The following is a 12,691-nucleotide window of genomic DNA, read 5'->3' on the forward strand; positions in this document are numbered from 1 at the left end:
AAAAAAATATTATTGTATTTTGTTAATCAACTTGGTGAATTGTGTCAATTTTAATTTTCTCCTTTGAATACTCACAATTATAAATATTATAATACATTATTATTTAAAATAATATTGATGTATTGATTTATATGCTAGTGGTAGGTAACTTATACGGAGGTAATTTATTATTTGAAAAATTATTGTAGTAAAAATTAATAAACAATTCCCGAGTAGTTATAGCATCTTTGGTATAATACACAAACATGTGTTGACTATAATTATGTATTATGATACCTAATTTATAAATATTGGGTAATTAGTTACCTAAAAGGTACCAATATAACACAAGATTATTATAGCACCATACTGTCATTTTTTATAATATTGTTAGTAAATAGCATGTTAAATAAACATAAATGTACTACATTTTATTGACCTACCTATTACAATAGACATTTATATAATAATAATAAAAACAATAAAATACCAATTAATAAAGACGAGTAAAAGCTGTTAAAATTCGGTAATAACATCTTTAAAATGCAAAATAAAACATTTATAGTAAGCAGTTATAACTAGGTATAAATAGACATGAATGTGCAAAATAAGATAATAATTTCTAAAAAGATTTATCTTTCAATATGTCTAAACAGACATTAAAAAATAACATCCAAATAGAAATTTGACAATCAAAATAATAATATATTATAAGTAACTAAATTCCAAATTTCTTACTTATATTTGTAAATAAGAGTAAGTGACATTATTATTTTATTTTCCTATTAATTTGTAATTTTTCTTGACAAAATATGTAAAAAAAACTATAAAGTATATAATATGATAGGACAAATGACAATTGATTTAGTTTGTGTTTAAATGTTTAATAAATAGACTTAAAACTTATATTAAACTACAAGTTAATCATGATAGATAATTAAAAACAATTGAAAATAATAAATACTGCAAAAAAAATATATAAAAATATAAAAATGTTAGGAATAAGAATAAAAGTTTTACTATATTAATGTTATTAAATATAATAGGGTGAAATATTTAATATATTATCAAAGTATAAAAATTAAATCCTTTGGTAACAACCCAGTTGGTTAAACTAATAAATTAGAATATATTCTAATTTATCATAAAAATAGCATTATTTGTAATTAGTAAAGGTTAGTTTGTGATATAATCAATGTACGATTTCCTTAAAAAAAAAGTAATTTAATTTATTGGTAAAATATTATAAAGTAATGTATTAAGTTAATATAATATATTAAAATATTATTTAATAATTAAACTTTGTGTGAAACACAAACAATATAATTATTTAGTGATTTGTTATTGTATTGATACTTTTTTCCTCAATATTCATGAACCTAAATATGTATAGTGTATAGTGATAGTTAGGAGCACACATAAAAATATAATTTTTACTGAGGGGGAAGTTGGACCCTTAAAACCCTCTTTGTATATGCTATTAGTGTTAGTATTATTTATGAGATATACAAGTATAACCATAAGTTAATTGTTATACATTATAAATTGAGAACTAAAGAGATTGCAATAAAATTCATACAATTCAAGCAAACAAAAATTAATGTTTTGAATACCTTAGCAATATTATTTTACAAAATTTATATTATTTTTAATACTTTGGTCTTGTTGCATTAGTAATATATAAAATAAATTAAGTGACAAGATACACTCAAACTAATTTCAATTTAAAAAAATCAGTCTCAGGGGTTAAGCAAAATAATGCAATTTTATACCATAATAATTATTATAAACTGTTGTTACCTTATTTATCATAATTTATAAGTATATAAATATAAAAATATTAAAATATACTCTCGTAAAATATACGTAAATATAAATTTAACATATTGTAAAATATATTTTTAACATATTTTTCTTAATACCCTTAATAAAATACAGATATTGAAATTGAAGCAGCTCAATCATGACACTATACGCCGCATACCACACTCAGTACAAAATTTGATATCAATGATTGGATATTTAAATCCACATTCATGACAAAATTTAGCAGTTTTCAGCAGTTGATGATAATTATCGGTTGTCACCTGCTCAGATTTTCTGTTCAAGCTAATAATAATAATAAAAAAATAAATAATAATTTAATACAACTAATATAAATTACTTCATATAATATACAACAGTAAAATTATTAATAATTTGAAAGAAAGTACACTAAAATAAAATATTTGTTATAATAAATTGATGAAAATCATTAATACTAATATAAATAAATTATAATAGCTATTAATAATTTTATTGATAATGTAGTCCTAGGTGTTTTTATAAGCAATATAGATTATAGGTGTTTAGTGATTAATGAGTTATTTGATCAAATAGTTTATAAAATGTGTTATTATGTGTCACTTTGAGTCTACTATTTTGTTTTAATTATTTATTTGAAACAAACACAAAAACTGGTGAACAAATTTTTTTTTAATTACAGATGCCAAAAATATAATATAATATTTAATAAAAATAAAAAATTAATTAATTATTCTGTGTAAAAAAAACGTATGATTAATAACAAAATGGCATAATTTTTATTTATATTCACTAAGCTCAGCAATTTTTTTTAATTAAAAAAATTGATTAACTAATGTTGTATTCTTACTTGGTGTTCAGACCAAATAAGCAAAACCATAATAAAATGTGTGTTATAATGTGCTATATTATCAAATATGTTAATAATTTTAATGTGTTAACTACCCGTGTTAGGCTGATTTTGGCTAAAATCAGTAAGTGTTGGATTCCAAATGAAACCCGTTCAAACCGTGCAAGTACCCGATGACAATTGAAACACCATTGATTGCTCGCCTTACCTTCCGTAAGCCGAATCAGCACTGCTATTGGAATTAATCCCATTGATCATACTAAGGGTAGAGGTTTTATTCAAAGATGGTGATACTATATCATCATCATCTGTTATTTTCAATAAGTTTTCAAATTCCGACACAGATTTTAAAAGCTCTTGTTCTGCCAAATCAAATGTGAGATTTGATTTATCTTTTTCATTATCACCATAAAGCATATTTTCAATAGCTATATGTTTTTTATGATTATGATTAATGTTTCGTTTTGTAGGACTTTTGAGATGATCTGTACCTCGCTCTACAGCACTATGAGTTTTATTATTAAAGTCAGCTGATTCAATACTAACAATGGAACACAAACTTAAATTACTTAAATTATGTAGTGGATGACTATTAAGATTAGTGTCTGAGTGAAATTCATTGGGAAATGTATTTTCGATATTATCTGGAGAGACTACTAAAGAAGAGACTGGTGAATATTTAACGAATGCAGATGTTGGAGACATTTGAAGACTCTCAATATTATCATTTGGGGTACAATTTAACGGATTTTTGAGACCAATGTCAATTATGTTTATGTCTAAATCAAGCTCTTTCATTTGTTGTTCAGCTGATTTAAATGGATCGTAGCTGTCCAAATGAGGGTCGTAAATATCCAAATGGGGTTCGCTAGAACAATAAAAATCACAATGTATAGGTTTCAAAAATTTACAATGATTAAAATATAATGTTTTCAATAAGCTATATTGATTATAAATTTATAAAGAATAAAGATCAAGGAATAATATTTAAAAAATTGTTTAAAAAATAATCTTTATGACAACTGTTATTCATATATTTAAAGTAGATTGCTTTTATAGTTGAAAGTTCAGTACATAAGTATAATCCCACAAAAATAAAAATAAAAAAACAATTAAAAATTTAAAATATAGCCCTTTTAATCATTGTAATTTACATTTATTGCCATGTTAGCCTACTATAAATTCTTAAATTGTATTAATAACCTTGGAAATAAATACACAACTTGTTTAATTTCAGATCTTAATTTAAATTAATTTGTTCTACATAATTATTTATTGACACTTAGTACAAATTTTAATACACTATTGTGCATAAATATTTTATTTCAACTTCTAACTATATTTATTGAAGTTATATTTAAAATGTCAAATTAAAGTAATTTTTTTTTATCATAATACTTATTTATAATCTGTATTTACATAACATTATTGATATGAATAATTGCCATTGACTACAACATAATATTAAACAAAACAACTGGAGTAGATAAATAATGTAATTTAATATCAAACACAAATTAAAAAGAAATTGTTTTCCTATGAATACATAGAATATTTAAAAAAATTTTAACCTCTCAAAAATAAGTGTAGTATTAATTCCAATTAATAAAAACAATTTGAAATAAATTCAAGGTAATCCAGTTAAAATATTTTGTGTCCCTTAAATTGCAATCACACTATAATATAGTATTTATGGAATTAACATTGAACATTAAATTTAAATATACAAACATCTTGAATGACAAATATTATATATTCATTAAAGAATATATTATAATAATACAATTAGTTTACTTTAGTAATAATAATTATTTATAAATGATAAATAAATATTTGTTCATAGGTTAACAATGTTAACATTAAAAATTGAAATTCAATCTTTTTATTGAAATGATCTTTTTTTCACTATATTAAGAGGTATTAATTCTTTTATAAATATAGTATTTATAAATACTTCTAATCAACACAAAACCACAATAAAATAGTTCTTAAAATATTCTAAGCAATTTTAGGATTAGAATCAAAATAGTTTAGAATATTGTAGAAATGTCTAATTTATTTTTCTAGCACAATATTAGCATCTGACTTTTTATATTTCATAACATCAGGTTATGGTCTTAGATTTAGGTTAGTTTCTTAAGATATATTAAGTATATAGGTAATAATTCATAAATAAACTAGTTAATAACATAATAATCAACGCATAAAGTAGAATATATTATGTTCCTTGTCCATATTATTTTTCACAATATGTATATAATAATTATTGTTTTAATCCTATCAACTAGTTTCTAAATATTAAATTGAATTCAAAACTTCTTATAATATAAGAGTTTTACCTTGTTATCTAGACTTATAATATTTCTTGTTAAGAAATAAAATCAATTTTTTTGTTTAATGTTTATAACTTTTGATAAGTTGAATAATTCTCAAGATAAGAATTTTATAAAACTCAACAGTTGATATTATTTAATATTGTTCATTTGTTATACTTACCATACTTTTGTCTTTTGTGGCAGTTGTTTTATTTGATTAGGTATTTTGAATTGTATATTTTATTTTAATTTTAGATTTTTCTTTTTTTTTGATAACAATTTTAGTTCAAAGATATGAATATATGTTTTTTTAGTATTTATAGCTAAAGAGATTAGTATTATTTTAAGGTTTTTAAATAGATTAATTTTAGTCCTAATTTTTTTTTTTTATTATTTATCAATGCTCAATAAATACAACAATTTTTACAAAGAATGAGCAAGTACTTTAAAATTAAATTTTTGTTGAACATGTAATATGACATTTTGATTATCAATATTTTCTGTACATTCTCATAAAAATATATTAAGTAAATCTATATTTATTGTAACTTATAGTTGTATTGAAATTATTTATTTGTATAATTTCTTTGAAAATATCTTTTTTTTTCTTTATAATGAATGGGAATGCAAAATATTTTAAATATTTAAAATTTAAATTATGGATGATTTAATAAACAATCAATTAATAGCTTATTTAAACATTTAGATACATTATACTTTCCACTCACGATTTTGATATTTTTTTTTTGTCAAAATTATTGACCATATTATTAACTTCTTGTTTTATATGATTTTTAGAACCAAGGATATAGGCCGATTCAGATTTGTTCATAGTTTTTTCATTTTTTAGATCTGGCTTTTGGGGCAAGTATATTGCATTTCTTTCACTGAAAGAATAAAACTCAATTAATTTAAAAAATACTGACACATAATACATAATAACCATGCTTACCCATAGAGATTTTTTGATATTTGGTCTTTCTTTTTCACTACTGTTGACATTTGACGTGGGATATTAGCTATACAAATTAATTTAATATTATTGATAAATCTTATTTTTGTTTTAATTATGTTTACTATCTTTCTACCTTCAAATAATATTAATGTTAATGTTCTATTATAGTTTAGAGTTAAATCTTAGTTTTTACAATATAAATTTAAAATACTAAAACTAAGTAATGAAATAAAATTATTTATTTTCATACTTGATTATATACTGAGTTCTATTATTAAATACTGTGTCTTCTTTTATAATAACATATGTGTTTTAAAAAGTTAACTAACAGCCAGATAAAGGGAGAAATTATAAATAAAGATGTCTAAATATAAATAATACAATGGTATCTCCTACACACACTTAAGGAAACAAATTATTTAAATATCTAGTCTACACTAATATAGTAACATTATAATTTATATTTTTTGAAAAACTTCCAAATCGTAATTCATTTCTTATTCTGTTTCATTTACATTAAACAATATGAAAATTAAATTTTCATAGAGAATACTTTTATTTAATTAATTTAAACAAGCCATATCTCCTAGAAATATATATATGAATAAGATTTTTTTAATGTAGTAATATTAATACATAGTTAGTTCTAAAATATAGATATAGGTACTCACAATTGAGTATAAATAAAAAAAATTCAAAGATGTAGTACTTTGACTATGACAGTCTTTAATGGATATTACTTAAAAAGTATAGTTTGTAGGTAAAAAATTAAATATACTTACATATATTTCTATTTGGTGGAGTTCTTTTTTTAATAGTTTTTAATGGTTGTATAACTTTTATTGGTACACTTGAAACATTTTGAGCAAGACTTTTTGTTTTTGGAGAATATTTCTCTTTAGTAACTGTACGCTGCGACTTAAGTGGAGGAGCACGGTACTAAAAATAGAAATTAATTTAAAATAATAAACAATCCAAAATCTATAAATCATTTTTTTTTTTTAATTCAGTAGAAACCTTAGTAAAAACTGAAAAAAAGCTACAATAAAGTTTTTAATTTAATATACTAACTTTTATTCTTGCTTCAAGTCGTTCTTTAGCTACTTGGCTTATCACTGGTGCAGTAGATATTCTTTGAGCTTTTTCTCTGCAAAATTCTACATGTCGATCGTACGATTTAGGTCCAAAATTCCGTGCACAATGTGGACATTCTTCAGAATCGATAGGTTTAGTCGATATAAGTTTATCATCAACTTTTTCCCCTCGTGCTGCTTTTACAGCTCTAACAAGCTCTTCATGCTTAGCTTTCCAGTTCTTTTTAGCTTTTTCTATACCAATATAAGCATCTTGAGTCTTTTTCATATGTGGTAAATATGTTGCCATCTCAGTACCTTCTCTACGCTGTTTAGATGAATCAAATGGCACCTTATGTTTTTTAGCGTTTTTTTGGCATATAGTTGAGTGGCGTTGTAATAAATTTGGACGGAATGAACGATTGCATATTATGCATGGTAGCAATTCAATTATCTCATTTTCTTTAGGAAATTCTATAATAATAACAAAAACAACAAATATATCTATTTTTAGTATTTTTATACTCTAAAAATTATACGGATATTATAGAAAAATAAAAAACTAATTAGGTGGTTATTTTATACAAAGCTATATACATTAATAAATGTTATTTCTAGTGTTTAATGTCACATATGATTCAGGAATAAAATTACAATTATGAAATTAAACAAAGAGAATAAATAGTAAGAGACTTGATGATTAAATATATAAAAAATATTTAGAAAAGTAAAAATAAAATGTATTAAACTGTTTAATGGCTGAACTAAAGCAGTAGGTAGGTAATAAACTTTATTAATTCAATGGGATAGCATTGAAACATACTTTTCATTGTAGTTATTGTACCTAATAAAGAAACTAAAAGAAATTCATTATTTTTCAAGCAATCTCTATCATACCAATATGGTAATAAATCCAGTAATCAATATAAACATAATTTGGTTTCCATTTTTTATCTTTATGCTGCACTATAGATGTCAATATTAATAGAGGATCTTAATTCTAAAGATCCACTAATATTAAAAAATAAAAATGTAATTGCACAAAAAACGACAACAAAGTTCTAAAACTAAATGTGATCAGGTGATATACAAGTAGGTATATTAGGTACAAAATTACTACACCTCCCCCCTCTATCCATTGAATGTATTTATGCAAAGAATATATGTATTATATTATGATTTAGATTTATACAAAATATATACTGTCTAAATGGATTTATTTTCTTTTATTAATAGGTATGGAGATTGATAAATACAATGGAGTGTGTAAAATATTTAATGTCATAACTTAAAATAAAATAAAAAAAAAAATCCTAACTATGCGCCTGAATACAAGTATACAATGTTCTTAGTAAAAAAGGATCAAAAGTTTGTTTGTCAATAATTTTTTATACACACAAACTACAAAAATAAAAGTTAAAAAGCAAAACAATGATTAAAAAACAAAAAAACAACAGACAGAAAAATAAAATATATTGGATACTATTGTAGTAGTATCTATAGGTAGGCCAGAGAGATTTCAAGCAAACACAATATAGGTAATAAAGACCTACGTGTCGAATACAAACAGAATAGATGAGCAGTAGATAATGTAGATCTAGATACTGCCCGAAATCGACCTTGGATTTTTTTCATCTCAGTACGATTAATCAATAACTGTCTAGAAAAAAATTATAATAATAACAATAATAACAATTTATACGCAACTAATACCAACTGTTAGGTAGCACTAGAGAATACCATGTTATATTATTATAACTTTACAAAATATAAAAATATCAAACGTCCCGTAGGCTTCTGTAGATAATATACCGATACTCGGTTGATATATAGTTATAAAATAAAAATGTGCATTAGGTACCTTCGTCATAGAACGCTTGGTCCATTTTTGGAAAGTGGATTTCGCGAAGGATGGCAACAACGAAATAATGAACTCTCGTTTATAATAGTACGTAGGCAGCACACACACGCACCTGAGAAGGCAGGTAACGGTAGGTATGGCTGTATCTTGTACAATATAACGTCAGTTATTATAACACTCGACCGAATCACCGACAGCGGAGAGAATGTTAAGTTTGAAAACAGCGAATAACTTAGCAACAAGACGGGATGGTTGCTACTGGAATAATGTTAGAATAATTATATTGTCGTATCTACGAGTGTCACGCGGGGGCAAAAAACAATCGATACGACTCGACAACAGCAAACCGTGTACTGTGTAGGACGACACGGAGTATCGAACCGTTCGCACGAGGCACGAGCACGTCTTGTGGTCGGCAAACGGAATGTTATAACGTATTACCGACAGTGAATTTATACGAGTAAATTGAGCAAACTTAGATTTAACTAAAACTATAGTTACTCTTCCGGTACAATAATATTACTTCGGATTCAGTATTTACGATGCGATACCAGTGGCGAGCAACGATAGTATGAAACGCATGATAACATTTCACTAACTGAAGAATAACTGAGTGAAGGAGCTGAATGGTGAACAGTGAAGTCTAAAAAGTGAAAACGACTGTATCAACAACTATCATTATTCATTTATGGCGATAACTCTAAATGTGATAAGAATGGCAGATTAGAGAGATATCGGGATTAAAGTATTTTGTGGCGATCGACTGATAACACTATCAAATGATACAGGTGCACGAACGTAAAAAGACGATAAAAAAATTGGATTCAATCGTGGAATAAAAAAATATATCATGTTTAAACATATTAATAATATTATAGTAAATTGCACAATTATAATAAGGTACATTTTATTATCTAGATCGTAGTAAATTATTGAATAAGCATAAGCTACATAATTATCATCATTCAACTAAATTTCCCCAAGTACAATATATTTGCTTCGACATCAGAGAACTTAACAATAAGACTTTCATTTTTTAGTTTTTCAACTTTTTTTGTTGAACTTTTTTAGTTTTTAGAGCATGTTTTAATTTTTTGAGGTCATTCTCTCACTTAGAAACCAACCTTATTAATAAAGTGCTATATAGCATTATACTCATTATAGTTTATATTTATTTGTTTCGTAAATAGGTAGGTAATTTTTATTTCGACTTTTTGGTTGCTCATTCGTTGGTAACTGTGTAATTTTTAAAGTTATTTGATATATATTACCAATATTGTTGAATTTTGCAATGAGTTCTTAAAACTATTATGTACATAACTGCAAAGCTAATATAACATTGGTTTTTGATGAATTTAAAGCACATTATTAAGTGTTTTTAGTGTTTTTTAATATTATGGCATTTTTTATGGAATTTTTCAAGTTTTTTAGGGCATTAAAATCCATATCTTATAAGTTATAGGTATACAAAAACATAAAATTTGGTAAATTATTTTGTACTTAAGAATTCATAACATTTACAATCAAAGTTAAAAATAAATCCACATTTACTATAATATTTTAAAATAAAATTAATTGTTAAAATCATAATGTTTATCAAATGAACATCAATACAAGCAAGATTTTAGTTAAATTATATTATTACATATTATTATATTATATTATTAGTTATAATTTGATGTAATTAAAGAACGATTAATCATATACTTTAATTTCTACCATCATACTTATTTTAATTAATTATCGACTAAAAAAAAAATATAAGGTAAATATATATAATATTATGGTTTCTCGTTAACAACTAACAAGTGATGTGAATCATTATAATCATTATAATATATTACAGACGGCAATAACAGTGGTCTCCTCATCTATGTTATTGCATATATCTAAGTTCAACTGACGACCACGATCCACTTTCAAAAATCAAACCTCAAAATTGTTGAAAGGAAAAAGATTTCCGGAAGAATGTTATGATTTTAAAAATTAAAATAATATTATATTATACTCTTAGTACACCAAAATTGTTATTTGTATACTTTCTTCAAGTGTTTAAACCAGTGTTTTTTTTCAAATGTCTATTTCCTACATATAATGGTTTTATTTTTTAAATAGGTATTCGACTCTCTGAATTTATAGACATTTGAAATTTGAATTTTTTTTTATTTTCATGGCGAATTATTTTTTTATTGAGGCATGGACAATATTCTTGAAACTATAATGCAACATCTGTATCCTATATACATTCTTCAGGTATTAGTAAGAAAATAATAAATAAACATAGGCACAGTTATTTTTATGAACATTTGTAGTAACATTTTCAAGTTTTATAGCTAAAATTTAAAATGCAATACAAGGTTTCTCATAAGTAGTACATAAACTGAAACCAAGAAATCTGAAAAACTACATAAGTATAATTTTTTTATAAATATTTTATGTTGTTTAAATTTAGATGAAAATTAAATATTTGAATAACAATTTATAACATTGGTTTATTTGTACTTATGGCGGGTGATATGTCTGAAAATGAATAGTTATCGTTATATTAACTTTAATCAACTATATCATACATTATCCACAGACAGGCACATATACAGGGGGGTTTGGGGTTAACCTCCCCTTGAATTTTTTTTGTATACGTGCCTGTCCGCAGAGCTTGCATGCACTAACGTGCAGTTGTGCATAGTAAAATGTGTCTTATTTAAATGTTGTAGGTATGCATTTCATAAAAAATAATATGATTTGAATTTTTAATTATTAATTCTATGAGCTTATAAACATAGGTATCATTTGACATTATTTTGTTTTCCGAAATTATTAGAAATTATTTTGATTAAAACATTGATAATTTATCTGTGATTATCAAGAGAGTCAAATTTTTTCATTTCTATAAAACTAACATGATGTGCAGCTCTAATATTTCTTTAGTTCAAGCTCTGATTATCCGGATAATATTTGAATAATATATCCTCCTATCAAATTATAATGTACGTCACATCACGAAATACAGTTAGGGATTTATCTAGGAATTATCCAATACAGAATTCAGTCTTATTCTATAATACAACACACCTACAAATTTATTTTGTTATCATCGTTCGAATAATTGATTATCGATTATTATAAATCATAACAGTTATAATATTATAGGATATACTAGGATCTAGGGCTAGGATTTATATGGCATATGCAATAAAAATGATAAAATATGCATTTCATTAACATACCGTTAAAGGTGTGCATTGGTGATTTGTATTTTAGACATTTTAATTGATGAAAGTAAAAAAGTAGATTCACAAACAACACGTATCTATAATAAACTCATAATAAACGATAACGACTATGTAGTAGTAAAATAATATGTTACAGTTCTACAAGTTTATAAGTTTATAACAACTAACAAGATAAGATATAATTGTTATTATTTTACCTACATACTTACTATACCTTTATAAATACTTGAGAATTTTTTTTTATATTGATAATATTCTATTTTCTTCTTTTACCAACCACTATACTTACGGCTAAAATATGCAGTGATATAAATTTTATTCAAAATATGCAAAAGTATTCAAAATCAAATAATCACTATTTGTTTCATCATGACGTAGGTAATTTGTGGACATTTCAAACTAAAGCAGTAATCAGAATTTGCAGAAAAAAAATATGCTAATGCATATAAATCTTAGCCCTAGTTATGATTAACTGTATCATACAGTATATAAATACTTTTAAAATAATTCTGCGCTGTCATCAAAAGTTAAATGTAAGAACAGTGATTTATTGTAGATAAATTCGTGTAAGGGTAAACATACCTTATCAAATATCAAGAATAAAAATGTTTTAGCATTTTTT

General features: G+C 24.2%; 1 protein-coding gene across 5 annotated transcripts; it reads right to left on the minus strand.

Annotated features, from left to right (window-relative positions):
• Positions 1 to 1,800: 1,800 nt before the first annotated feature.
• Positions 1,801 to 12,150, minus strand: LOC113561160 (zinc finger C2HC domain-containing protein 1A-like). 5 transcript variants are annotated; one of them, XM_026967421.1, is made up of 8 exons: positions 8,837 to 9,491; positions 8,529 to 8,635; positions 6,974 to 7,449; positions 6,685 to 6,841; positions 5,900 to 5,966; positions 5,676 to 5,834; positions 2,841 to 3,500; positions 1,801 to 2,088 (listed from the first exon to the last, which is right to left on the minus strand). In XM_026967421.1, the coding sequence occupies exons 2-8, from the start codon at positions 8,608 to 8,610 to the stop codon at positions 1,941 to 1,943; spliced, it is 1,749 nt and encodes a 582-aa protein (XP_026823222.1). In that variant the 5' UTR covers positions 8,611 to 8,635; positions 8,837 to 9,491; the 3' UTR covers positions 1,801 to 1,940. The 5 variants fall into 5 exon arrangements, 4 of the variants coding, with proteins under 4 accessions (XP_026823222.1, XP_026823224.1, XP_026823225.1 ...); XR_003406145.1 differs by having other exon boundaries at positions 1,951 to 2,088; positions 2,728 to 3,500; XM_026967423.1 differs by lacking the exons at positions 8,529 to 8,635; positions 8,837 to 9,491 and adding an exon at positions 12,064 to 12,150.
• Between the last annotated feature and the right edge of the window lie 541 nt (positions 12,151 to 12,691).

This window comes from Rhopalosiphum maidis, chromosome 1 (assembly GCF_003676215.2).
Source record: "Rhopalosiphum maidis isolate BTI-1 chromosome 1, ASM367621v3, whole genome shotgun sequence".
Classification (NCBI taxonomy): domain Eukaryota; kingdom Metazoa; phylum Arthropoda; class Insecta; order Hemiptera; family Aphididae; genus Rhopalosiphum; species Rhopalosiphum maidis.

Bases quoted from the DNA above. Each gene is read 5' to 3' on its own strand.
- LOC113561160 (XM_026967421.1), bottom strand. From the start codon at position 8,610: ATGAAAAAAATCCAAGGTCGATTTCGGGCAGTATCTAGATCTACATTA. The intron at 5,967-6,684 runs GTAAGTATATTT...TAATTTGTATAG, and splicing joins TCCACCAAATAGAAATATAT to CTAATATCCCACGTCAAATG. The intron at 3,501-5,675 runs GTGAGTGGAAAG...TTATTGTTCTAG, and splicing joins AAAAAAAAAATATCAAAATC to CGAACCCCATTTGGATATTT.